Below are 27,545 nucleotides of genomic sequence, written 5' to 3' on the forward strand. Positions count from 1 at the left end.
AAAATAAAGTGTCAGATATTAAAGTTAAAATAGATAGACAATTCTGAAGTATGTACAAATACACGAAATCCATAAAACAAATCAAGTCTTTACACTTTACCGAAAAAGAAGGCATTTCTAGATAATACTCTGCGCTACTCTCGTTTGTGGCGAACGGACGTGTGTGATCTACACATCATGCTCATGGAAAGTTGACAGTACGCGGTTGTATATAGATCAGCGGATTGCGCAGATCCACATGATTTCGAATGCAGCCACAGTGTTTAGCGGGAAGTTGCTGCTGCAGCAGTGCTGATGGCAGTAACACAGCCCGCTTGCAGTGTGCTTTACGTGTATATTGTGGAAAGTCTCCAGTGCTGCCACCAAATTAAGCGACTTAGCAGATCAACTAGCTAACATGCATGCATAAACTAATGGTTAATGTGGTAGCAATGCATCTAGTGTTATATTAGTCTGATTTTAGCAAGTTCAGCCGGGCTAAACACTACTGAGTAATAGCTAATAACTAATCTTCGTTTAGGCCGCAGGAATAATGACCGACACCTGGTGAGTTATGCATAATGTTAGCTAGCTAGTTATTAAGAAAAGATGGCTAACTGGTTGTTGGACTGTATTACTATCCCTCAGGCGATTATACTTGGCTAGCTAAAGGAGTAGGCAACGATATTATTGTGCTATGTAGCTAATTAAATATTCCAGTTCCGACCTGATATGATTGAATTTTTTAAAAACTACATAAGTAGGTGGTTAAGATGTAAACACTGTCATTCAGAGTGGTTTGGTGTGAAAAGCTCTGTTCTGGGGAAACTTGGCCACCCAGTCAGAATTGTTGACAGTGGTGGTGGATGGAGTCAGACGTCTGAAGAAATCAATGCCTCTATAAAAGAGCATGTTCTGGATTGATAGGTACTTTTACGTTGTAAGGCCAAATAATACCCCAAAACTTTCCCCCAGATTTTCTAAAACTTTAGAAGTCAACAAGATTGCTATGCTTATGTTATAGTCATCACCACCCTTGATTCCCATTAAAACCTTTATAAATAAATCTGTTGCTTGCTAGTAAATTTCTCTAGAAGAAACCCTCCAATATCAGACTTTTCATTTTAAATGCCTGTATTCATATCTCAGTGGCTCAATTAGAATGAGAAGTGTTGGAAATACTGCTACTTTACCTCTGTTTGAAATTCCAGCGCAGAACCAGCTAGAGCCATTAAGGCCATTGACAGGCACTCCGTGCATCAGATCTGCTCGGGACAGGTCGTTCTGAGTTTGGCCACGGCTGTGAAGGAGCTGGTGGAGAACAGTGTTGATGCAGGTGCTACAAATGTTGGTGAGTGCATCAGATAGTATAGAGATTTACTGTGGCGCATTCAGCTTTCGTAGAGTAACAATGTTCTGTGGTTTTCTTGTTGGACTTCTTGTAGACATTAGACTTAAAGACCATGGGACCGAGTTGGTGGAGGTCTCAGACAATGGGAAAGGAGTGGATGAGGAGAACTTTGAAGGCTTGAGTGAGTAATTCTGAACATACAAATGGTTTGGTTTTAGCAGGGCCCAAGCGTGAAAAAATGATTCATCTTGGCATAGTTAAAAAATGAGAATTTGGTATATGGCAGTGACAAACCATGGACCTCAAACACTGTTGTGTCCACATTTAAAAGAAGTGAAAAGAAACAGAGCTGTAAAGTGGACCAATTTCGAACTCCAAATTGTTGCGTAACAGTCTTGACATGTTATATTCGCATAAAACGAACAAACACCCTGCCCTGTTAAGTCTTTTGAGGCCACATGCAAAGGCTCCTGCAGAAGAATATGGAAGCAAGGCAAAATATAGTAAAAGCTAATGACTGCAGGGAGCAGTTAGAGCTGGGCAATAACATGATATTTAATTGATTGCATCGCATGCGACGCCCCCACTACTAGAGAACACTGATCAACTGCAGGTTTCATTACAAACAGTGTGATTAGACTGGTGTAATTAGATGAAGTACAGCAGATCATTGTATCATAAATCATTGTATGCAGTATTGGGGAGTGTCTGAATAGTAGTTTTTAGACTGTGTTTGTGTATTGTTAAAATGTCTTTAAATATCATGATCTAGAGATCTACCATATTGCCCAGCCCTAGGAGCAGTACAGTATGGAATAGGCTCTGCTGTAGGTATCTGCACACAGAAGTCCAGGGAGCGGCTAACAACGTTAACACTAGGCCAACCAAAGAAGGTTTAACTTTGATTTAAGGCTGCAAGGCTAAAAGCAACCGGCTACAATCTCTTCAGCTAACTAATTTCTTCGACACTCGGGAGACTTGTTAAAGTGCTATGCTATGCATAACATGGTTATGTGTAAGCCATCGTGGTGGTGTAAAAATGGCCAATAAAATCAGGGCTCACCATTTTTTCATAAGCCTACCATTAAAGGAAAATCTGAGAGAGTTCTGAGTGTAAAACTGCATCTGAGTATTTTTAAGTTGCATACTATTTATAGATCAGCAATTTAAAATACTGAATGGCACCTTGCACTTTGGATCAGATATCGAAGTCTGTGTATCAGTTGATATCAAATATTTTTTAATTGACTTACTCAGTTTGTTTTGCTTACATTGTGTTTTTTTTTTCTTATGTCCACAGCGTTAAAGCACCATACATCTAAACTAAGAGAATTTTCAGACTTGATACACGTTGAGACTTTCGGCTTCCGTGGTGAAGCTCTCAGCTCCCTGTGTGCTCTCAGGTATTGCTTTATTTTTTACTCTCTTTACAGTTCTGAATCTGGTGGTGGCAGCACTAGATGGATACTTTACAACAGTGTGCATGAATTATTGTTTAACCTAGCATCAGCATTAATTGCTGCTATGTGTGTGTTTTCAGTGACCTCAGTGTGGTGACCTGTCATGAGAGTAGCACTGTAGGAACTCGGCTTGTGTATGACCACGACGGTCGTCTGGTTCAGCATGCTCCACACCCCCGGCAGCAGGGCACAACAGTCAGCCTTCAGCAGCTCTTCTCTACCCTGCCTGTTCGCCACAAAGAGTTTCAGCGCAACATCAAAAAGGTTCACCTACAGTCACCTTGCATGTTTAAAGGGGGTAGTAACTTCAGGCTCCCAGAATGATTGGGATGTCCAATGGGACTCCTAGATTGAGAAGAGGTGGTACAGTGCAGTGAATGTGTGTAAAATGGGTCCCAAAGCAGATGTCAATGAATTGCAAGAAGGAGTGACTGCATTTGGCTGTGCCAAAGGCTGAAGGAAGGAAGGAGCTGAATTTGCAGGTGCATCATTTGGCAAAGCTCCCAGTCTACAGGAAATTCTTGTAAGGATTGCTTCACGGCTTGTGAATGAAAATCACTTCACTTCCAGGCAAGAATTGCTTCTAGAAGTCAACGCAGGTCCTTCACAACCATTTTCTGAAAGAACACTTCACAGGGAACAGCATACCATCAACAAATGAAGCAGAAGGGGGATACAAGAGGCCTTTGCTCACTTCTGCTCAAAAATGATGAGAATTTGCTGTAGACTGGGATACGTGCCACTGCTGGTAGACCTGTATGGCAGTACGCTTCGATACACTTGCAAATTCAGCTACTTTCCTCACACTATGGCCTTTGGCTACACCCAAATGCAATCATGCTTTTTTTGTCAATCATTACCATCCGTTTTGTGATCCATTTTCCACTCATCGAACGAGACGTTCAGTGCAGTCTGAGTGACTGGGCTGTTTTACCTTACAGGAATATTCTAAAATGATCCACGTTCTACAGTCGTACTGCATCGTCTCCACTGGTGTGCGCATCACATGCACTAACCAGATAGGCCAAGGCAAGCGTAGCACAGTGCTGTGCACAAGTGGGAGCCACAATATGAGGGACAACATTGGAGCACTGTTTGGGCCTAAACAGGTGAGAATATTAGTTTATTAACCCCAGTTTATTAGAGGGCAAAAGACAGTATGCAGGAAAGCAAAGGCCAGGGAAGTGAGTAAGTATCCATGCTAGGCTAAAAGCTAACCATAACCAACCAGATTTATTACTCCTTCAGCTAGCTAACTATGCCAACGGGATATCAGCACTTTCTAATAAGACTAAAAACCATAAAAATAATTATAATGTTCAAGATATGCTATGCTATATAGGTTCTGCGTGAGCCGCTGCAGTGCCTCACTGTAATCCAACCAATCAGAGCAGGTCATTAAGTTCTTCAGAAGCCCACCATGAAACAAAAATCAGCATGTTTCATTCTAAGGCTAAATGAAAACCCTCCTTTACCTGTCCACAGCTCCAGAGTCTAATCCCGTTTCAGCAAATATCTCCCACAGACAACATTAAAGAGGATTATGGTTTGAATGGGGCAGAACTTCCTAAAGACCTTTTCACGTGAGTGTCTCTGTCTGGTAAATACGATTTACCAGACCAGGTTGGTCACATACATCTTTAACAATATTGGTAGATGGAGTTAATATATCTAAACCAATAAAACTATTTATTTTTTTTTAATTAATGTACAAGTGTTCTGAGATCCCAGACTCTTTGGATCTCACTCACAATCAAACCAAACTAAATGTCTGAAGTTTTAAATAAAACGTCTGCCCTCTAACCATGTTGTGATTATCTGCAGCTGATGTGGAGCATCTGATTCTAATTTTAGACATTTTAAGTAGTAATAAATGTGGGGGTGTTCATGTTTTCGTCATGAAAAAATCAGATTTCTAATCATTTCATTTTACAAATGATTTTAAATACATTTAATCAGTTTTATTAGTTTTGTTATATTACCTTCTTCTTTTAATAGTGTTCACATTAAAATGTTTAAATATGTTAAAAAATGCTGTATGGTGCATATTTGATCTTTTTTCTTGCCAGGCAAGATGTTCTTCTGGCAATTAAGAGTTGACCAATGCACTCAAACTCTAATACGTCTTTAGGCCAGAAGCAATAGACATGAATGCTTCAATAGATGCTCCAGTAATGGTTGTGGCCGTTTGTGTTTCAGAATCTCTGGCTATGTGTCACAAGCTGATCACGGTGTGGGGCGAAGTGCGACTGACAGGCAGTTCTTCTTTATTAACAAGAGACCCTGTGATCCATCAAAGGTATTTCATGTTTACTTGGATGTCATTATTCGCTTGATCCTGTGGTATATTAATTTGTTGTTACCTTGGTTGACGTTGACAGGTTTCCAAGCTTGTAAATGAAGTTTATCACATGTTCAACCGTCATCAGTACCCATTCGTTGCTCTGAACATTGCCGTTGCTTCAGGTAGGAATAAATGGTGACAAATTTGCAAGCTGGTGTGTGCATATTGTATGGTCAATACTTTGCTTTACAGTTTTACTTTCTTTAGTTTAAACTCTTGTTTCCTCCTCCTTCCCTTCCCCGCAATACACTGTAGAATGTGTTGATGTGAACGTAACGCCCGACAAGCGTCAGATATTCCTGCAAGAGGAGAAGTTCTTGCTGGCTATTCTGAAGAGTTCCCTCATTTCCATGTATGAGACTGGTGTCAATAAGATCAGCCTCAATCACACACCACAACTCTCAGGCAGTATGTTATGCTATGCTTACCTATAGTGTCATTTCATGTGCAATATTGTTTCAGTTAAAAGCAGAACAGCAAATAAAAAAATCCTGTGTGAACGGTTATTTTCTTTCAGCTTTTTATAGAGCTGCTGACCCTGCTGCCGGTTCAGAAGGTCATTCCATAGCTTCTCTGCCTCAAGCAACTCCAGAAGATGATTTGGAGCCTTTGACTCAAAACCCAAAAGCATCCTTCAACTTGGCTGGACTAAAAGCAGCTTTTTCAAAACAACAGGCTTTTGGGGCATCTGTCACTAAACCCATTTGCAATGGTCCAACCCAGAAAAAGATGCAGTCTTTTTTCCACTGCTCTGAAAAGACTAATTCCATGAGACCATCTTTAGGATCTCCTTTAAGAAGGACTACTGAAAGTGCCATTCCACCGCTGAAAGCTTCCTCATGCCTAAATAAGTTTAAGCGCAATTCAGACATGGATGTTGATTCAGGTATCTCAGAGCACAGCTCCAGCACAGGAACCCCAGAGATACTGTCTGGAAACAGTGAATTCAACTCTCCAGATTCTGCACTAGAGGAACCTAGCATTAAAGCAGAGCCATACAGTGAGCCTGTAGATAAGTTACTTGATTCATATGAACCTTCAGAACAAGATATCCAATCAGCTAATAGCCCTGAGCGAATCTTCAGTCCAGAGGCAAAGAAATTTAAATGGGAAAACCCAGAAGAACAGAGGCAGGTCCCATTCCCCACGGTTAGAGATTCATCCTCTTCCTCTGGACCATTTGACAGACCTGTGAGTATGCAGAAGAAAATGGTGCATTTGCAGTTCTCAATGAAGGAGCTTGCCAGAAGAATGGAGAGACTAAAAACCCAACAAAGAGAGCAAAATGACCAAGAGCCAAAATATAGACGCTTCAGAGCAAAAATTAACCCTGGAGAAAACCAGAGTGCAGAGGATGAACTGAAGAAAGAGATAAGGTGGGACATCTGTTTAATTAATGATTTGTTTGTTATTGTCTACTTGCATTGTATGTACATGTACAGTTCTATGCAGAAGTCAGAGACCACTTTTTTTTTTTTGGTCAACATTTCCCTTTTTCCTCTCAATTCTGTACTGCCAATTAACCCCCATTTGTAGCTATCCCTAGCACTAGCAATACTCCCGACACTAGAAGGGTAGGGACTTAACACATGTCTCGTCTGACACATGCAAAGCCAGCCATTGCACTGCTGCTACTGGTGGGTAGATGATGCTCCCTACCATGGCATGGCTCAGGATTCAAACTCTTGACCCCCAGGCCATAGTGTCAGAGCAATATACTGCTGAGCCACTCTGAGCCCCACCCTTCGTTTATTTAATTTCCATTCCAAGTTCAGCCTTAAAAGTTCCATTCAAGTCATTCCAAACACATTCACTAACGTTGAGGTCTGGACTCGGGGGTGATCACTCCTCTTCCTAATGCTAGTGAATTTTCTTATATCTAAAACTTGAGCGATTTGACTGGACAGTGTGGTCTCTGACTTGCCCAGTTCTGTATGCAGTTGGGTTCGCAAAAGCCTTGGTTTTGAAAAAAATACAAATGTTAGGGTTTGCATGGTCCGTTAGAATGGGTAGATGGAATTGTTTAATGGTGTAAAAAGTAATGCAATGCAATGTGACTCACAAGATTTGTTTGTTTGTTTTGAAGTAAGAACATGTTCAAGGATATGCAGATTATTGGTCAGTTTAACCTGGGTTTCATCATCACCAAGTTAAAATCTGACCTCTTTATGATCGACCAGCATGCCACTGATGAGAAGTACAACTTTGAAATGCTACAGCAGCATACTGTCCTTAAAGGCCAAAGACTTATAGTGTAAGACTGGCCTTTAACTCTCTTACCATCATCCATATTTAAACAGCAGTGTGTACAGTCACCTTGGAGCAACATTACATGTCTACTGTATTCATCTCAGTCCACAGAATCTCCACCTCACTGCTGTGAGTGAAACCATACTGATTGAAAATCTCGAAATCTTCAAGAAGAACGGGTTTGACTTCCTCATTGATGAGGATGGTAGGTGAACAGAGCACATGTGATATTCTCTGTGACTTATTGTCCAAATTGTTCACATCTACTGACACTGTCTTCCAGCACCAGTCATGGAGAGAGTGAAGCTGGTGTCTTTACCTACAAGTAAGAACTGGACCTTTGGCCCTGGTGACATTGAGGAGCTCATCTTTATGCTCAGTGACGGTCCTGGGGTCATGTGCAGGCCTTCTCGCGTCAGGCAGATGTTTGCTTCCAGAGCATGCCGCAAATCGGTGAGTGCACTTCTCCTTCGCCGTGTCCAAACCAGGGCTGTCTCATCTGAATAAACAGTTATAAAAGAGATAAGTGGTCATCCCAGAGGAATTCCCAAAGGATACCTGCAAGCTGTGATTTTTTATTTATTTAAATGTTTTAATTTCTTATGAGCATGAAAAAGTGTGGAGAAACTTGCCAACTAATGTCTTTAGTGTTGATAAGAACATGGCATCATGTCTACAAAGCACATATTCTATATATATATATATATATATATATATATATATATATATATATATATATATATATATATAAATAAAAACATATAATTACTGAAAATACAAAACAAAATAATGCAATCTGTGATGCAACTTTCATAGGGATTAAATCTGATCTGGTTACTATCTCCACCGCTGTGAAAAAAGGTCTGATTCAGCAGGCGTCTTCAGAACCAAGCAGTACACACCAGAACGCTGTTACTGACACTGTCTACATCATAACCTATTAATTATGCAGACATTTTGAGAAAACAAACAGGCTGGAATTTCTCTTGAATCTGTTTATCGCAGGTAATGATTGGCACTGCTTTGAACACCAGTGAAATGAAGAAGCTTGTGGTCCACATGGGGGAAATTGAACAGCCTTGGAATTGTCCTCACGGCAGACCCACCATGAGACACCTGGCCAGCCTGGACATCATTTCACAGGACTGAAGGACATCCTTCGCTCAAGCTTTTACTCAGCTGAACAGACCTGTACTTGTATATCTTCGCTGTCATGCAAAACCTCGGTGTCTCCTTGACAGGAGAAGGAAACCCCTCCAGCACTTTCAATGGAAGTCAATGTAGAAGAAAGTATTCCAAGTCATTTTGGAGCATTTACAGATGTTTTTGTTTGTTTGTTTGTTTGTTTTTTAGCAAAAGGTGAAAAATGGCACAAAAAAAAAATTAGACGCAAGTTTTTTGAGTGACAAAGATATGTGGTTTCTTTTACTAATTGAAACTTCTGTTGCATTGTGTGTGTGTATACATTTCAGATCATAGTATTACATATTATTTTTATATGAAAACCTACGGTTTGTTTATTTTATGGGTTTTAAATGTTGTAAATAAAGACTCGTGCTAATATAACCAGCTCAACTCCCAGTAGGACGGCCTCGTTACTATGGGCAACAAGGACTGTTAGTGCTAACAGAGAGGTTAGCAACGTAGCTAGTGCTAGCTAGCTAGCTAGCGGCGAAGTTCACTCGGCGTTTTAAACCGCTGTAATGGCGAAGGGGACCAAAAAGAAACCCTCGGACAGGGCTACTCCAGATGAGGAGCTTACGAAGCTAACAGCAGACTGCCCCACGTCCAGCGCGGTGTCGGAGGCTTCCGCTGTTCCTGCATCAGCGCCTTCAGTGGCCAGAGACGAGCTCGACGAGCCGCCGGGGATTCGCAAAGAACCTGCTCTTTCACACATAATCGTTCACAGGTTAGATAGCTAGCTAAAAAAACATGAGCGCGGGTATCAGACTGCTGAGAAAGAGAGGTAGCTAACAGTACTGACGTGAGTGTGTTTTCAGGTATGAAGGCGAGAGGTGTGGAGAACTTTTCCATGGAGAAGGTGTCGCTGTGTTTCAGGGCGGTCATGTATACAAGGTGCTTGCCTCTGGGGTTAGACTAAATGCTGTTGGATATTTACAAGACAAAATGTGTGTATAATGCCTCAGTAAGTGCCTTTCCTAAAACACTTGGAGGGTCCAAAAAAAAAAAAAAAAAAGCAAACTGCTGGTTATGCTGGTTGACCCTCGCCAACCCAGTCTACCACGTAGTCTAAGCTGGATGACCAGCATGAGCAAAGAGGTCGAGCAGTCTGGCCAGGATGATCAGCAAGTAACTTATTGAGTAACTCTTAAAACTGGAGTGAACTTCTTATTTATTCATTTATTAATGCATATGTATGTACGAATAATATTACAAATGACATCCAAATGAAAGATGAACTACAAAATTAGTAGTCAAGAAATGAAGCCACATAATGGCAACACAATCAGTCTTTCAGCAAACCCTAAATCCCTCATATGTATTTTAGCAGATATAGTTTTTTTTAATAGCTAGCACTTTAAAGAGACTCAATAAATACATTTAACTTGGCTGAAAAAAACTAAAGTGTGGCTAACATTGACCATATCGTCGCTGTTCAATGAAAAACATGCATCTCCAAAATTTACTTAACAAAATGGCTTTACAGGAGAAGGCAAAAATGTTCTTTACTTTGAATGGAAGTTAATGTAAACTGAAAGTTTATTTTAAGTCATTTAGGGTATTTCTATTGGTCTATTTATCCGGAATGATTTACACAGTGTACAGAGCAGTTACAGGGATCAAACCATGGAGAAAACTGGAAAGAAAAAAAAACAGACATAAATGGACATGGATGGTTTTCATTGAACAGCAGCGATATTCTGATTGGTACAGAAGAGACACTACAATTGAGACCAATAATCACTTCTTTTCATTTCATATCTACACTGTATTCATCCAGCATATATCCCCTCAGCATGTCAGCTGAAGTGTGTTAGCCTCAATTGGTACCTTTATGGGATTATTTTAGTCTAAACATACTAGAGTTGTTTTTTTAACATTAGAGGTAAGGAGAAGCAATTGGGTGTTCCTTTTTAAAATGTTGTTGTAAAAGAAAACTATACATGGGAGATGGGAGAAATAGATGCTGTCACCAGTACAATGACAAAACATAGATTAATAGATAAATGTTAGCAACTGCAATGTAACTGAACAGTAAAAAAAGTAGATTAATGTCCCCACAGATCTGCTTAAATGTTTCCATTTGAGAAAACTCCAGACAATAAATAGTTACCCACATCTGACCATAGACATTGACGCAGCTACAGTGACTCACAGACTCACTTTACTATATCTAATCAACAGGGAAGCTTTGCTGATGGTTTGATGCACGGACATGGCGAGTACATGTGGGCAGATGGTGTAAAGTATGAGGTATGCAACATTTTAATCCAGCTCTGCACAGGGAGTAAAAAACAGAAATAGCATATCAGCTTCAATCATTTTACACCCACATCACATTTTATTCATAGAGTCGGGTTCATAAGTGTTTGGACTTTTTTTGCCTATGTACACCACATCAGTGTACTGGAAATGAAGCTGTCAAGATGTCAAGTGTAGACTGTCAGCATTAACTTTCAGTATTCACTGATTAGAACATTTTACAGACTCAAACATATTTGGACGAACTAACAGAAATATTAGTAGACATTATTATATTTGGATGCAAATCATTTGCAGGCAATGTCTAAAAACCCATGGACATCACCAAATACTGAGTTTCCTCTGTTGAGATGCTTTGCCAGACCTTCTGTACTGCAGCCATCTACAGTTGTTGCTTGTTTGTGGGTGTTTCTGTCTTCAGTTTTTTCTTCAGTAAGTGAAAAGCTGCTGAATTGGGTTGAGGTCAGGTGACTGACGTGGCCGTGTCAGAACGGTGTCATTATTGGGTCATTATTCATCTGTACTGTGAAACACCCTCCTATCGGTTTTGGCAGTATTGGAATCTGAGCAGAAAGTTCATCTCTTTACTCTTCAAAATTCATCCACTGGCTTTAATCAGTTGTCACATTGTCAGTGTACACCAGTGATCCAGTTTCATTGGAAGCCATATATGCCCCTGCCTTTACAGTGCATCCACCATGTTTAATAGATGATGTGAATTGCTTCAGATCATGAACCCCTTCTTTCCTTCTCCATACTATAGTTAATCTTGGAACAGACTTGGAATCTTTGATCAGACTTGGTTTCTAGCAGGTCTAATCTCACCTTTCTGTTCACTAGTGTTACCAGCAGTTGGTATCTTGTACCTTTGTATAGTATTTTAACGTAGGCTTTCTTTTTCTGTCACCTCTTTGGACCACATGTTGAGCAGCTACCAAATGCAAATTCAACACCTGGAATTAACTCCACACCTTTTGTCAAGCTGAAAGTCTGCAGTCCCATCTTGATTTCTTCTTTTCAAATCCATTAAGGTGGTGTACAGAGACAAAATCACAAAAATTGGGTCACTGCCCAAATACTTACTGATCTCACTGTACATGGCTAGAATTTATTAGGTTTATGAGCTAATAGTAATGCCAGTGAAGGTTGTTGGATCATTGCATTTAACAGGGGGAATTTGTATCAAATGCTCCAGTGGGTCATGGGATCTACACCTGGCTGGATGGTAGCGCCTATGAGGGAGAGGTATGGTATGGCATCCGTCATGGTGTTGGAACTTATAAATGTGGCAAAACCTCATCTGTGTACAAGGGCCAGTGGCACCAAGGCAAACGACATGGGAGGGTATGTACAACAAAGTCAACTCTTCTTGGGAATACGTTTTTATGTTAATGCACTGTACCCTACTAATATCTGACTTTTCCGTTTGTCATAGGGAATAATATGTTACAATCAAGAGGTCACATCCTGGTATGAAGGAGACTGGAAAAACAACCTTAGAGAAGGTTGGGGAGTGCGCTGGTATGTGTAAGGTTCTGTAGTCTGTCTGAAGTGCAATTGATGATGCATTGTGAAGAACTAGCACACCAACATCGTTGATAAAATTCTCTTTTACATAAGCTATCCATCTGGAAACATATATCAAGGGCAATGGAGGAATGACGTCCGACATGGAGAAGGAACAATGAGATGGGTTCAGCTGGGTCAGCAGTACAGTGGGCAATGGGTTGCTGGCATCCAGGTCAGTCAGTCACCACTGCAAACAACTATACCCTTAAATTATTACACTGGTTAAATAAGCTTCTTTCTAGATGGATAATAATAAGACATTTTCTCTGCAGCATGGACAAGGAACACATACATGGTTCCTGAAGCGGGGTCCTGGCTCTCAGTACCCCCTCAGAAACGAGTATAAAGGAGAATTGGTTCAGGGCTTGCGTCACGGACATGGAACATTCTCTTATGCCAGTGGGGCAGTATACTCTGGGGGCTGGAAGCACAACAAAAAACATGGCCAGGTACATCTCTAATTTTTTTCTGTCCGAAATTGTACGTATGACTTTTAAAGTCATGAGACATTACTTGAACTGTTCTGTTTCAGGGGAAGTTCGTGTTCAAGAATGGTCGTATATTTGAGGGGGAGTTTATTGAGGATCGAATGGCTGAATTCCCAGCATTCTCCATTGATGGCGCAAAGACTCCTGATTTGAGTGGGATTAGAACACACTCACCTCCTCCTGATGGAAGTAGGGCACAGATTGTTATTATGCATATTTTTTAGATTCACTGTAAAGATGTTTTCTGGTATTGAAGGTAGTTGTAGTATTAGCAGTATTTGTTTGTGTGCTTTAGGTGACGTACCCAGGAGAGCCAAAAAGTCTGCTTCAGTTCTTGGGCCCGACATGGTTTTAAACATAGAGACGCTGCTAAAACAAATACCTGAAGCACAAAGAGACCAGGAGCTCAGACAGGTGTGTATGACTTTCCTGTAAAGCTATAGCCAAGATGCTATCCAGTAAAACTATAAAAATTTGTTGGATGCATAATTTCCTCTCTAAAATGTGGTTACATGTCCCCTTGTCTCAGTGACAGTACTGAGCAGGTCTCTATCTCTTCACTTTAGCCAACTTATGTCTTTTAACTTTGCACATTATGTCTCAGCGCAAAATTGGCAATCTCACATTCCAGGGTTTCACAGTGGGATGCATAGCTCTCTGTATGTGACTGGCTCAAATACATGGTGGAACACTGGGGCACTTTGATTGACCAGCAAAATCACCAGACTCAAAAACCTCAACTTTCTCATTTTTTTAATCTGGAACAGCTGGTGAAATAGGTGCTCGATCTGCATCTGGTTCATGACAAATGTCAAGAGACTGGTGTAATTCCTACCTGACAGGACATACTGTATACATGCCATTATTGTGATGATGTTCCTGATGCTTCTTGTGTTTGTCTTGTGTATTTCTGTTCAGGTTGAATTTGCCATATTGAGACACATAGCTTTGCTAAGAGCGATATACAGTTTCTACAGCAGCCTTGGGCACGATTACTCTCCAGACAACACTTTCCTGCTCACTCGCTTACAGTTCTGGCGCTTTCTTAAGGATTGTGGTGTTCACCTGCATGGAATAACGCTAGCACAGATGGACCGCCTCATTGATGGTAAATAGATGTTTAAATTTGAATCATGGTGTTGTGGGACAGTTTTTTTATATGACTTCTATGACAAGCTCTCTGGACAAACATTTGTCACCTTGTGTGGTGAAGGTGGTAGTAACTTTAGACTTCTGCAGATGGCGTTGCACAAGGATGATTGGGCTAAAAATACCTGCATGGTGTATGATGGGATTCATAGACTGTGAAGAGGTGGTACAATGCAGTGAATGTCTTGTTTGATGTGGGGAAAATGTGCAAATACTTCACTGTATATGGCTAGTTTTACTAGGTTTATGAAATAATAGTTATGCCAGCGAAGGTTTTCCCATCAGTGCAATGTCTGATTTTTGGTCTGAAGAGCTTAATAACCTTGTACATCTTTTTTGAGACACTTTAACTGGCAATAACCCCTGATGACATTTTACCTTTACCCTTTTTTTGTCTTAATACAGGTGATGTTTTCCCAGAAGATGTTTATTCACCTTTCAGTACAATGTTACTGAGAAAGTGTCTTAGTTATATTGTCATTGCGGCATACCATATTTACCACAAAGACATTGGGCAAGTATTGCTTTACATTATCAAGTGGAGAACATAACACTGTTAACATGTGTTAGGCCTAAATCTCACATCTATCTCCTTCCTACTTCAGGACTACTAGCAATGTACTTGTAGAGTGCTTCTCCAAGCTCATAAGAAAGAACATCATTCCCAACGCCAAGAATGTAAAAGGTATTGAGAGACTGATTGTATAGAATCATACATATATAGTGGCATGCAAACATTTAGGCACCCCTGTTCTCTAAAGGCAAATAGAGAAAGATTAAACTCTTCAAATCTGCACCAGCAGTTTTCAAAGGAACATCTAAACAAGCCTGATGCAACTCTTTGGCCACAATTATCCATTATGCTTTGGGCTTGTGTTGCAGCTAGTGGCTTGAGGAACATTATACTGGGAGAAGCAAAAATGTATTTAATTAAATAAGGCAAATATCACACTGTCTGTAAAAAGCTTAAGATGAAAACATGACAGCTTCCACGGCAGAGTAATGATACTAAAGACACCTCAAAATCCACAATGGATTACGTCAAGAGGCATAAGCTGGTTTTGCCCTTAGTCCCCTGGCCTAAACATTATTGAAAATCTGTTGAAAGACCTCAAAAGACCAATGCAGCAAGACAATCCAAGAATCTCACAAAACCAGAAGGTTTTTGCAATTAAAGAAATGTCCCTGTAGAGCAGTACTGTCAATAGAATAGGACTCCCTAAAGCAAAAAAACTTGAACCTATTGGCTCTATGCCTATGCCTAGTGCCAGGCGTGGCCTAGAGGAGTATGAAGCCCCCAGCTCCACTGCTGTGAGCTGTGGAGCAGTAGAACTGTGTTCTCTGGAATGGTAGTGCTCCATCTAGTACTTTTGGGATTGGGGTGGTGATCTTCCAACATCCTGACCTCAGTAGTGCTCTTGTCACTGAATGCAATTAAATCAAATCAATCCAAAAAACATTACTTCAAAATCTAGTAGAAAGCCTTCCTTGGACAGTAGAGACGATTACTCTTGCAAAAACAGCATAACCGCTTTTTAATAACCTTGATTATGGTAGAAACAATGAATGAGCAGGTGTCCCAATACTTTAGTCCAAATAATGTGCGTATGATTTGGGATTTGGCTATGCACTATGGCTTTGCTTCTATCCACTATCACTAAAATCTTTCAAAACACCAACCACCAAAAAATCCTAACTCTCCTGATCTCATATGCATACAGGGCCTCTTTTCACCCATCCTCTCCAAGCTGTGATTGGCAAGAACTATATAGACAGATGCTGGGAGATATACCAGACCTTCTGTAAAGCTAGCTCTGCCGCTCTCTCTGATCAAGCCATGACTGCCAGGCACTTTATCTGGATGCTTAAGGTAAAGCTCAGATCTGCTCTGATCATGCTGCTAGTTTTATGTAAGACCTGAATCACAGGTTGTATATTGCACCTATGTCCCCTTTCTATTCCGTTGCAGAATCTTGGTCTCTTTGACAGTGAGCTAACCACAGCCAGAGTACTGGAGATCCTTTCATTGGAGAACCCTGCAATCTACAGCACTACTCACAGCAATCTTGATTTGGAGGTTGGCTCTTAGAAGTGCAACTTTCTAAAATATTTAATATAGGCTTTATTGTCTCTCAAATTGAGAAAATGGGTATACATATGGCTGTAGTTAGCTTGCACAAAATGCCCCAGTACTCATATTGGAATTCCATTGCAGATTACTTTCCTTGAGTTCTTTGAGGCTCTTCTTTATTGTGCTGAGGTGAAGACGATGCATGAAGTCAGAACTGAGACTGTGAGATCATTAACAGGTGAAACGAAAGACAGCCCCCTGCTCAGCCAACAGGCTGCCCCTCAGGTGTGTGCCCATTTATGGGAAATGGCATGACTCACAAAGCCTTATATGTAAAGCTAATCCTGGGGTTTGCAATACTTGAATTTAGCATTGTAAGTTATGTGCGTTAATATCCGATTTTGCTGTTTCTCCGGCAGTATGAATCAGCAACAGAGTCCACAAACCTCATTAGTTCCCCTGGTTCTACTAGTGCAGCAGCCTCTGATGGTGGCCCTCCTCCTTTAGGTAAGACCCTTCATTTAATTCTTAAATTTGCAAAAGAGTACACTGTGTGGTCAAAAGTATGTGGACATCCCTTATACTTATTGAGCTTAAGATCACTATGCATGATGCGGAGTGTAGATTGTAGTGCAGTAAAATAGGTCATGAAATATACTTGACTGTTTGGGTTAGACCTTTCCAGATCCAGTGATGGGTAATACCATGACTACAGATATTTTGGACAAGTATATGCTACTAACTAGAACATTGATTGTGAGCCAGGCCTTCTCTTCTATACCTCACCTTACAAAAGAATTAATGGGCACAAATTTCCACAGACACTCAAATTTTGTGGAAAGTATTTCCGGGAAGATCAGAAGTGGTAGCAGCCAAGAAAGAACCAACTCTATATCAATACATGTACTGGTGTGATGTCCAGGTGCCCACATACTGTATGCTCACCCATAAAGTGATGTCTTCTTCTCCATTGTCAAAATTGTCAAAAAACAAAGCAGTGGCACAGTGCCAATGCCTACCTGAACCTGACTTGACATTGTTTTAACTAAGGAGAAGAATGATTTGATTTATACACAAACTTTACTATTTGTTTCAGGGCTTTATATTTTGTTATATTACAGATCAGGGGACTGATTCAGAATCTATGCTGGCTGGGGTTAAAACGGAGTCACACACAGAAGCTACAAGCTGTACATCAATCACAGATGCAAAAGTGACCACACAACCTTGTACTGATACAGGTACAAATTCATTATGGCCTTCTAGAATTGTTTAAAAAGAAAACCAGTCAAAGCCTAAGGCATACCACTAGACCATTCGACAAGCTGACACTAAGCTTTATAATGTGAATGTTGTCCTTCATCATTTGTCCTTTACTGGGGTGGTGTGCAATTGTTCAGAGGCTGCAGAAGATACTGAGCAAAAACTAGAGTGCTGGATCCAGAAGACACACCACTTCTTCACAGAGGTGTTCTTTCCTGCATTTGAGCAGAACCTTCTATTAAAGGAGAAGGTGCAAGAGGAACGCACAAGACTGAGTGCGCAGAACCGAGTCGCTCTGGAAAAGGCAAAGGAGAAAGCCAGGTACTGCTGTAACACTGACATAGGTTACCCCAGTTAATTAGACATGCATTTATTTACTTTCTAGAGGATTTTTGTATTTTGGTTGAAAAATACATTCTTTATTTTTAATCCTATGTACTTTGTAGTGCACACCAAGTCTTTTGGTTTCGTTTGGTCCCAGAATGTAGGGGGTTATGTAACTATTATTCTCATGTTAAAAGGTTTTTGTTAAAGGTTTGTTTCATAAAGTATGGGAATAGGGAGTTAATACGTTCAGTTGTCCACTACAGATGATGTTGAAGGAAAGCTGTATTTTGGAGGAGTTACAATTACTGTACCTTTCTAAAGTATTAGAAAAATTAAGAATCTGATTATTAGTAACACAAACAAAAAATCTGTAAAAACTGATCACTTTCCCTCTTCTTGCCATTAATTGGGAAAACTAGAATGGCTACCAATGTGAAAAGTCCCTGTGCTCGGTTGGCCACACGCCCACAGTTGAGGCCAGGAAACCTAGGATGTAGTTTTGAAAGTACAGTAGAATTGAAACGGCTGAATGGAGGATATCTATAGTGTTTTTTTTTTCTTAAAATCAGGCTGAGAGAGCAGGAGAAAGCAGAAGAGGAGAGACGCAGAGTCGAGGAAGAAGAGGAGAATGGGAACGACCCAGGCGATGATCTGAATCATTCATCCCTGGCCTTTCTGACCCCTGTGGCCTCCTAAACCTCTGTGGGTCTGAAGCAATCGCCCACCAGCAGGAGCAAAAAACCCAAAAAGTAGAAAGCTGGAGTGTTGAAAATAACTCATGTTTTTATTTGGTTAACAAAACTAAGGTCTAAAGATATACATAAACGCATTAAATGCAGCCTGTTTTAACAATATTTTCACTGATAAAAGCAAATTAAAGAAGGATCATACGGGTTTCTCCGCGTCTCAAAGGCTAGGTATACTATTTATTGGTGGGTGGTGTGAACATCATTAGATCCCTGTCACACACCGACTGTCTCACTCTGTTCCTCTGCTCTGGGGTGAACGGCAACGGGTTGTTTGTCAGCTATAGGATAAGAACAGAGTTATCAGAAAGGTACAAAAGCAGCATTCCCTGTTAAACCAAATGCCACTGTAGATGAGTAATGCAGGAAACTGGAATCAATGAAATGCTCAGACAACAGTAGAAAATAAAGTGAGGGGTTTAGAGAAAGGGAAGAGACAAATCCACCTGTTCAGTCCACGGAGTGAAAGCCAATGGTGCCATTGTGGGGAAAGCTGAGACGAGAATGAGAACAAAAGCATGAACGTGTGAAGACCACATGTGCAGTGCCACCCCCTCAAGAAAAAATAAGATTTGATCAACAGTACAAACACAAAAAGTACCTGTAGGTGTCATCAGTACATCCTGAACAGGTTCCTCGGTCTGTGGCTGAGGGCTCTCCATCTCGGCATCTGCTGCCCCTAAGGAAAACCTCTCTGTTGCCATGCACTGCACAGGAGACAAGCTGCTACGGGCTGCTGGTTGCAGATATCGCTCAAAGTCGAAATCAGCAATATTCTACAACAAAAAGAAAGATAACACAGCAAGACATTAAAAGGGGTAACCAAACTAACCAGGCTGAAGTTCTCCAAACAGCATGTTCAAGAATAGCTTACCTCAGGCTCTGGATCTTCAGTAGTTTCAACCTTTTCACTGACAGATCTGTAACGACAAGTGTTGGATAAGAAAGATACACAAAACACGTATAATGACATGATCTAAAGTTGGCCTAAATCATGCAAAACTAGCACTGGACAAGGATGTACACTGCAGTGGGATGCTTACCTTTCACTGCCTGAGATGATTGTGCTAGCAGAGGGAGCTGGGGACAGACCACAGACTCGTGGAGGTGTGGTGGACATCATAGAAGGACTGGAGGGGGCAGAGACGCAGGGCTCCATCATCTCTGTTCGTGGAGATGCTGATTTAGGTGGTGAAGGGGAGAGGGTGAAACTCAGTTTGTGAGCTTTAACAGGGGAAGCATCTGCTGCTAGACTGACAGACAAGGAGTCATTCTGTTCAGCAAACATGGGCCTGTCGCCTTCATCTTGGAGCGACCCAGAGATCTCATTCGATTCTGGGATGCATCCCTCAGGTTCTGTGCCAGCATCTGACTGTTCAGAGGGACAGACTTGCAGTTCAGCCTCTGACCTGCAGGGAGAACTATGTGGCTTGCTCTCAGATGACTCCATAGGACTGTCTGCTGGTGCATTCACAAGGTCCGACTGGATAGGAGAGGGGTCGTCACTTGTGTCGTGGCCAGACTGACTGGGTTCTGTGAACGATGCACCGGTAGGCGACGCATGAAGGATGGGTTTGTGTTGCTCAGGACTGATACGAAGTGGTTCCGGGGAGCAGTGTACAGGTTCAGTAGAGCGCTGAGGGGTACAGGTAGTATATGCTGCTGGGTGTGGTACGTCAGCAGGTGGTGCAGTGGGCAGAGCTCCCTCATCAGAAGTGATGGACATGCATGGATTAGGAGAGGAAAGTGAAACAGCAAATCGGTTCAGTCTGCTGGGAGTTTTGCATCTAGACACACAGGGAGAAGACTGGGGCAAGGTAACCCCACTCTGACGAACTCTCGAAGCACCTGTGGGTGACAAAAACAAGTTATGCATGTAGAGAAGGAGGATCATGAAAAACATGGAGTGTGTGCTGGGTTGAGATTGAGCAGTAACATTTAAGCATTGTTGAAAAACATCCTTACTGTAATGACCATTAAGCTTAAAAAGAACTCGTACCAACTACTTTGACTGGACTCTCCACCTGGAAGAAGCCTCCTTGAAACACCACAGTCTGGACTGGCAGGGAGTTAGCTGGGGCATCAGACACAGGAGCAGAGTCATCTGAAGCTGCAGCAGCTTTCTCTGCTGCCTGCTTAGCCTTCATGGCTGCCTTCACTGCAGCCAGACGACTCTTTGCAGCAGCACTTGATCCAGTCTTACTACCTGCCACAGGGGGCTTCTGCAGAACCACACACAGACATTGCAATCAGAAAGGTTTAAATGAATAAATAAACAAAAAGGTTACAGGTGGGTGTGTTAGAGGTTACTTTATATACCTTGACCACTTTTTTCTGCTTTGTGACCGGCTTCGCTTCCTCCTGCCATCCTCTGGCCTCCGCTTCCTTCAAGGCACTGAACTTCTTATTGACATCTTCCACCTAACACGAATCAACATCATCAGAATTGGCTAAACTGCACAAAGCCCAACCGTGTCTATGAGGGCATGTTTTGATTTGTTTACCTGAAAATACACCATGTCCCAGAAGCCCTGCAGGTCTGTGCAGGTAGTTATTTTCTCCCCTCTGCCCAGGTCACAGTCATCCACCAGGCCGCTGAACTGGCCAAAGCGCTCCTTCATCAGTAGCCTGGCCTGACCGACAGCTGTGCGCATGCGATCCCGCACTGGGGAGATTAAGAAGAATGTGATCACAGACTCTTAGACACTTTACTTGAACTAATCTGACAAAGAATGACTTGAGTTAGTTAATTGTGTTGGAGTAAAAAATAGACACTAAACAGGTCTTAGATAATTGGCTACATTTGCACTAAATATTTTAAGCAACATGTTTAACTAAACACTCACTTTCTTCTGGTATGGAAGAATCATCAAATCGCAATTCCCACAACTCAGACAGCCCAGTCAATCGTTCCGTCTCCTCAGCCATTGCTGCCCTATAAAACATACACAGGTACAATATTATACATAGTCACACAAACAAGTCATATTTAAGAAATGGCAACTTTGCAGTAGAAGAGAAACAACAACAACAACAACAATCTTTCAATGAAAGACTGCATGAAATATTTTATTTAAAAAAAAAGTTTTGGAATTTCTATTAGTCTATTTTTCATGAAATTGACAATGAAAAGAACGATCTCAAAGTGGAAAAAGGTACAGTGTGCTGGGTGATATAACTTCAATTCAATATCATGATCAATGAGCGACTGCACAAGTTGCTCAGCTGGCTCATTAGAATGCTGAAGAAAACATTAACAATAGAGGGCTGAGCAATAAGACCATTTGTATCAGGGTTTTTTAAGATATATCACAGTAACCACCCCCCCTTTTTTTTTCTTCTTTTTTTTTTAATTACTGGCACTTCATATAGGTTTATGGCTAACTATTTTCAAGAGTACAAAAAACATTTATTTTTATATTTAAGTATTAAAAATGCTGCTGATCACTAAATTCCCTTTACTCTCCTAGTAGTTGGCAGTATGGGCAAACATTCATATCAACATTTAGAATTTACTAAAGTTGAGGTTTTTTTTTATCTAAACATTTATCTTTGTAGGTTAAAAGTGGCTTATTTTACGACTAATACCCACAGAAGTAAACAGCTAAATTCTCTCTGTATTCTCTTTAAAACAAAGTGTAAAAGGGTTATAAAAACTCAACTTTAGAAAGAAACAAATGTTTAAAGTGCAGTTTTACCACAGAAAGTCTTTAATAATATATATATTTTTTTTTACATTATTGTAGCGTGTTCAGAAGTGTTTGGCATCCATGTCCATTTGTGCAAGAGCAAGAGATTAGTAAAGCTCCATGTGGGACAGGTCTGCTGGTCGAGTCTCACACAGGGCCACTCGTTGAGAGATGGACTCTTCTGAACATAATCATTGGAGAGCATGTGTGCTAACCAAATGTTGCTAGCAATACAGTGCTAAGCTTTCATGCAGTTTGTGATGCGTCAAATATTTGTTTCATAATACTCAGATACACACACACCTGCAAAATAGGCAGGTAATTGCCCTCACCTGAAATACGGGACGTTATGCTGAGGCTCCTCAGGGGCTGAGGCAGGAGGTGGGGGAGAAGAAACACAGGGAGATACAGCGGCTGGGGGAGGATTGGACAGGCAGGATGGAGGTGGGGAAAGTGGAGTAGAAACAGCCTCATCAGCAGCACAAGAGTCAGATGGTGGGGGAGACTGAATGGTAGACTCAATCTTGGCTTCCAAACAAAGGCTAGAAGAGGCAAGAGAACCCATTAGAAATCTTTCAAACACTAAATAGATTTAAAAGTACTTAAAGCATGCAATGCAACTTTCAAAGCTTAATCTGAACATAAATGCAAAAATGGTCATTCGAATGCTTAAATATAGATTGCATCCAAGATCTATGGCAGGACAAAATGAAAGCAGTGGCATAGTTACTTTTTAATGAATCATCCAGTTACATTTTCTAATGCCTCAGCTGGCAGTCAGTAAGAAACAAGGTGAAAAAAAAGAGCCCAGACTTTTCAAATAAACAGTGTGTCTGCCTTCTTTTTTTTTTTTTACTGCAATGTAACTTAAATTCTATAATTGTGTACTATAATCGTTTGATGCGTCGTTGGTGACGTCTGATGCGTCGTCAATGCATCATCTTTGAACGATCTTAATATTTATTCTTAAAGACCTTAATATTTATCCAAACCACAAAAGCAAATTCTGAGTCCACCTCACACCCCGGGTATGCATATTACTAAGCACACCTCTTGAGTACATTTCTGGCAAGAATATAAAGTACCTGGGTGACAGAAATGCATCAGCTGAGCGGGGAGAAAGCGGTGCAGGCTGAAAGGTTTTCAGACCACTAGGAGGTTGGAACACAAAACCTTGAGGAGCAAATGAGGTTGGGGTCACTGTGGCTTCTTCATCCATTTTCTTCTCCTTCACAGGAGAGGGCTTCACAGCTGGGACTTCCTCATCAGCAGGCTAGAAACACATACGTCCTCATATTTACTCTTCTCAGAACCACTCAGTTCACAGTCACCACTCTCAGTCAAACAAAAATATCTAGTTTATGGCATTAAATAAAAATAAATAAATAAATAAATAAAATAATAAAAAAAAGTTTGCTTACCTTACATTCAACAGATGCCACAGACCCAGTATCTCCTGCTGGGAGAGTCATATCTAGTTAATGTAAAAATAGAAATATAATATAAATAAAAGTGAATATGCACTTAGTTCACATAAAATATATGTTTAAGTAGAATACTGTTGCCATTATTATTTAATAAAATGGTGGTACACCAATACATGTGAAAGACAAAATAAATGTTTTCCTTCTCTTGTAAATGCATTGTTTGAGTTTACAGTGAAATTACACACTGCTATTACCGTGGACTGCCTTCCCTCTGCCTGCAGAGGGCACTGTTGGTTGCCTGTTAGCAGTTCTTGTTTTGAGAATCCCAAGATCTGGCAGCAGATGAACACCAAACAAAGGTCAAACAGGATGCTGAGGCACAAATCAGGTAAAACTGATCTACACTAATAACACTAATAACTAATAGGTACCTGAAGGAGGTTTAGCCACAGCTCTTGACCGGGTAGTCGGGCCCTTGACAACAGGTTCAGCTGTGAAAGACATGAGATGAGTTGTTTGCTCTCTTTTCTTTGCAGTGTCCACTAGCCCTTCATCAGTGGTTTCTAACACCACACCTCTGCTAGCGGGACATTGCCGGACAGAGGACCATTCTGAATGAGTTTAAGCGTGCATAAACCTTGTTTTTCCATTGTTGCTTTCTCATTTTTATAGAATTTGAATCTGGCAACTGTTATTTTAACAATGTTAAAAAGTTAAATGATAAATTGACCAAAATCCTTTAAAATCTGTTTAAATTGACTTCAACCTGAAAGACTTTGACTAAGAAGGCCCCCCCCCCCCCTCTCATAAAAGTTGCTATTTTGGAGATACAAGGTTTTAAATCTGACTGTGACGATATACAATGACACTTTTCAACCTGTTCTTTAGGAATCATTTAAGAATAGGTTTTAAAATATTCCAGTCTAATTCTCAGACTTAAGACCTGGTGTACCTGCAGCAGTTCCACCTCTGGCATTTGCTGGGGCTGAGGTCTTGTTCTCTCTGGTACTGGGTGCCAGTTTAACTGATGAATAAAGTAAAATAGGATGTGTGAATAAAATACTAAATGCTTCCAAATGAACAATGTAAACATTTATACTCTTTATTAAAGAGATCATTCTGTTACACACAGACAAACAAGACGAAAAAGGAGCAAGGTGCTATACCTTTCTTTGGGACAGCTTGTCTCTGAGTTGGCAGCTGTGTAAGAAATACAGAAGACTTGCATAAGTGGGGCATGAAGGAATTGCAGTGAGTAGGTGAAGGGTGATATTAGGGAAAAAAAAATTATAAATGAAATTTATATATATATATATATATATACATACACACACACAAATTTGCCTTGCATCAAACACATGCACACGCCCAGAGTGGTGGGCAGTTGGGGGTTAAATGTCTTGCTTGAGTACATCAGTCGTGTCCTGTCGATTTGACTGGGGAAACAAACCAGCAACCTTGTGGTCGCTTCTCTAACCTATAGGCCACAGCTTCACCAGCCAATAAATACATGCATACAGAAATTTTACAATAATAAGGATAAAAATACATCATAAAACACTACAAATATTGAATTGACCATCACAGGATTATTTTGGCATCTCTTTAGATGAACCCTGCTACATAACACTGACATAACCATGCAATAAACTTGGCATGGCAAGTGTCATATGCGGTCATATACAGATTATCTAATACTATATCACTGTTCATTTATTTTATTCGGTTATTAGTTAGTAGTGAAAAATACTTGAATTAAACATTTATTTTATTAATTTGGCCATTTAGTTTTACTTACAGAGAAGTCTAATGTATTTCTGCAGGGTTACAATTCAGTTTGGTTCCATTTTCTCCATTTTATGAATGTGTTTCAGAGCCAGATATCTGCATCGAACCAGAAACCCCTTCTCTGTATGGATTAGATGAGGATAAGATAAGTACCTTTGGCGGCTGCTGCTGCTGTTGTTTCATAGAACGGGTCACTCTGGTAGACTGCATAGACTCCGTGGCCTAAAAAAAAAGATGACAGTCACTAAAATATCATCTAACATACAAGACTGCTGTAACCGGTGTTGGTTTGTGTAAGTGTCTTACCTTGGCTGTGGTCAGTACAACAGGATTCACAGGCAGATAGCCAAGGGGCTGTGGGCGGTAGAGGCCAACCTTAAACACTCCTTTCTTTTCCTTGTCCCGCTTCTCTTTTTCCTTCTGCAGCGCTTTTTTCTCCTTGAAGCGTTCAAGCAGTTTTTTCCTCTCTTCTGCAGCACTGTTACCTGGTCGGACATTCACAGCGTCACTTGTCGCACCAACATACTAACCAAGCGTGCGGACTGAGGACTGTGACTGACGGAGAAAGCAGGCTTACCTTTATCGGCTTTTGCGTTCTGTCCAGTCTCCTGAGCATGGAGCACTGACTTTTCAAGGACTGACGCATCCACCGAGAGCTCCAGCTCCGGAAGGTGGTCCAGGTGCCGACGGACGTTCTGCATCTTCTCCCGGTTTTCCTTCTGTATTTGAGAGCGTCGCCTGGACATCTTCACCCGTATCATGGAGACACTGCTGTCTCGCTTGTACATGTGTGTGAAGCGAGACTCCATACTGCAAAGATCAGATATAAAAAAAGGCTGACTAACCAAATTCAGGTTCATGATCACACCTTGTTAAAACTACAGAGACGACAATGTGCAAATGTGCTAGACTTTAAAATGAATACATGAAACCATTAAAACACATGAAAGAGTAATGAATATGGAATATTAGATGGCAAGACTACAGAAAAGAAACTGGATTAGTGCAAGATTAAGCCTCTAAAATAATGTAGCTACTACAATCTAAAGTTGCTTACAGGAGGGAATCGGTGTTACTGTAAATATGGGACTAGATTATTGCTCATCAGCTTTAATGTTAAATCCCTTTGATCAACCAGTAAGTAACTAAGCTCAGCTGGCTCTAGACAGGGTTCTAGCTAATAAACAAATGAGCTAGGCATACAAATAAGCCAATGCAGATGGCTTGGCCCAGAGACTGGGGTTCCACTGGAGCTAAAGGGGTCAAACAGTAGTCAACAGTCAGTAAAGGCTGGGACGCAGCTGAGGTGCAGCCATTACAGGAGCTGCAGTAAACACATTCACTGTGGAGAGGCTAGGACTGTAAAATTACACTATTAACAACAGATCAAGTTACGAAATTAATTAATTATTTAGCTCAACAGCAAACTCAATCGTCGACACACTCGCTAGATATGTAGCTACTAGCGCTACAGCGCAGCTAGCTAGTCAATCAGTCCGCTTTTCGGAAAGCCTCGTTTATAAATGTCGGACATGGCCTTTATAAGTGTCCTTCTGTTCTGTGAATTATTCTTACCTGTATTTTGTATCGTGGTCGTATTACAGCCCTCCCTCCCTGTCTAGCTAACTGTCTGTCTGTCTGTCTGTCTGTCTCTTCCTAGGCTAATAGGCTAAACTGTGTTGGTAACTCTCAGTAAACAGCGTCGAGCTGCGCGGCTCCGGTTTGAATACTCCGTCTTTCACTCTGATTGGCTGGCTGCAGACAGGAAGTAAGCTGTGGTTGGTTGTTTTCCCTTGTCGCAGTGCGTTCCGCTCGGAGAGAACGTTAGGGCGGGGCTTGAGTGGTGGGCTGCGTCCTAAACCAACGGTCTGCCTCGAAGTCCTCACAGGCGCCCCTGCGGCTCTGATGACGCGAAGCGTTTCCGGATTACCCACAAGTGCACACTCGTTTGGTGAGATACCTGTGGATGGTCTACATAACCAAACAGAATGATTTCACAGTTTCATAAATTACAGACAGTTCCTTGAGGAATATTACAGAATAGGTAGAAAATAAATAATATTTTGAGACTTCAAATGTTTCCTTAATTTAAAAATCTGTTCCCTCAATAAATAGTTCCCTCAGTTTAGAGGGGGCGCTTTAGTTAAACTGAGGGAACTATTTATCAGATTGAGACTCTAAATATCATTTTCCCATTTTT

At 41.0% G+C, this 27,545-nt stretch overlaps 3 protein-coding genes across 6 annotated transcripts; 2 read left to right on the forward strand and 1 right to left on the reverse strand.

The window, feature by feature from the left end:
• Positions 1–280: 280 nt before the first annotated feature.
• On the forward strand, positions 281–8,959 carry pms2 (PMS1 homolog 2, mismatch repair system component). Its single transcript, XM_072666755.1, has 15 exons — positions 281–546; positions 1,191–1,330; positions 1,425–1,511; positions 2,631–2,733; positions 2,871–3,054; positions 3,732–3,899; positions 4,276–4,373; positions 4,990–5,089; positions 5,172–5,256; positions 5,390–5,542; positions 5,652–6,510; positions 7,221–7,388; positions 7,489–7,589; positions 7,668–7,837; positions 8,390–8,959. The coding sequence occupies exons 1-15, from the start codon at positions 533–535 to the stop codon at positions 8,531–8,533; spliced, it is 2,574 nt and encodes an 857-aa protein (XP_072522856.1). The 5' UTR covers positions 281–532; the 3' UTR covers positions 8,534–8,959.
• A 68-nt stretch (positions 8,960–9,027) lies between these two features.
• On the forward strand, positions 9,028–18,583 carry rsph10b (radial spoke head 10 homolog B). The gene is made up of 19 exons (XM_072667755.1): positions 9,028–9,293; positions 9,385–9,460; positions 10,751–10,819; positions 11,999–12,172; positions 12,264–12,349; positions 12,449–12,569; positions 12,670–12,846; positions 12,930–13,074; positions 13,181–13,299; positions 13,804–13,993; positions 14,440–14,548; positions 14,640–14,719; positions 15,756–15,904; positions 16,004–16,111; positions 16,250–16,390; positions 16,525–16,612; positions 17,227–17,346; positions 17,506–17,689; positions 18,265–18,583. The coding sequence occupies exons 1-19, from the start codon at positions 9,088–9,090 to the stop codon at positions 18,389–18,391; spliced, it is 2,469 nt and encodes an 822-aa protein (XP_072523856.1). The 5' UTR covers positions 9,028–9,087; the 3' UTR covers positions 18,392–18,583.
• Positions 18,456–26,993, reverse strand: dlgap5 (discs, large (Drosophila) homolog-associated protein 5). 4 transcript variants are annotated; one of them, XM_072667752.1, is made up of 19 exons: positions 26,921–26,993; positions 25,923–26,155; positions 25,652–25,830; positions 25,499–25,567; positions 24,724–24,757; positions 24,510–24,581; positions 23,989–24,048; positions 23,812–23,889; positions 23,552–23,604; positions 23,216–23,403; positions 22,463–22,672; positions 21,288–21,376; positions 20,946–21,106; positions 20,761–20,862; positions 20,441–20,663; positions 19,485–20,289; positions 19,316–19,361; positions 18,888–19,217; positions 18,456–18,722 (listed from the first exon to the last, which is right to left on the reverse strand). In XM_072667752.1, the coding sequence occupies exons 2-19, from the start codon at positions 26,152–26,154 to the stop codon at positions 18,618–18,620; spliced, it is 3,036 nt and encodes a 1,011-aa protein (XP_072523853.1). In that variant the 5' UTR covers position 26,155; positions 26,921–26,993; the 3' UTR covers positions 18,456–18,617. The 4 variants fall into 4 exon arrangements, with proteins under 4 accessions (XP_072523853.1, XP_072523854.1, XP_072523855.1 ...); XM_072667753.1 differs by lacking the exon at positions 26,921–26,993 and adding an exon at positions 26,549–26,581; XM_072667754.1 differs by lacking the exon at positions 26,921–26,993 and having other exon boundaries at positions 18,888–18,934; positions 19,043–19,217; positions 25,923–26,225.
• Between the last annotated feature and the right edge of the window lie 552 nt (positions 26,994–27,545).

This window comes from Salminus brasiliensis, chromosome 22 (assembly GCF_030463535.1).
Source record: "Salminus brasiliensis chromosome 22, fSalBra1.hap2, whole genome shotgun sequence".
In the NCBI taxonomy this organism is placed as follows: Eukaryota; Metazoa; Chordata; class Actinopteri; order Characiformes; family Bryconidae; genus Salminus; species Salminus brasiliensis.

Bases quoted from the DNA above. Each gene is read 5' to 3' on its own strand.
- pms2 (XM_072666755.1), top strand. The intron at 4,374-4,989 runs GTGAGTGTCTCT...TTTGTGTTTCAG, and splicing joins CTTCCTAAAGACCTTTTCAC to AATCTCTGGCTATGTGTCAC. The intron at 7,838-8,389 runs GTGAGTGCACTT...TGTTTATCGCAG, and splicing joins CCAGAGCATGCCGCAAATCG to GTAATGATTGGCACTGCTTT.
- rsph10b (XM_072667755.1), top strand. From the start codon at position 9,088: ATGGCGAAGGGGACCAAAAAGAAACCCTCGGACAGGGCTACTCCAGAT. The intron at 12,173-12,263 runs GTATGTACAACA...CGTTTGTCATAG, and splicing joins AAGGCAAACGACATGGGAGG to GGAATAATATGTTACAATCA. The intron at 13,994-14,439 runs GTAAATAGATGT...GTCTTAATACAG, and splicing joins GATGGACCGCCTCATTGATG to GTGATGTTTTCCCAGAAGAT.
- dlgap5 (XM_072667751.1), bottom strand. From the start codon at position 26,205: ATGAACCTGAATTTGGTTAGTCAGCCTTTTTTTATATCTGATCTTTGC. The intron at 25,568-25,651 runs GTAAGACACTTA...CTTTTTTTTTAG, and splicing joins TTGTACTGACCACAGCCAAG to GCCACGGAGTCTATGCAGTC. The intron at 21,377-22,462 runs GTGAGGGCAATT...TATGTTTTATAG, and splicing joins CATAACGTCCCGTATTTCAG to GGCAGCAATGGCTGAGGAGA.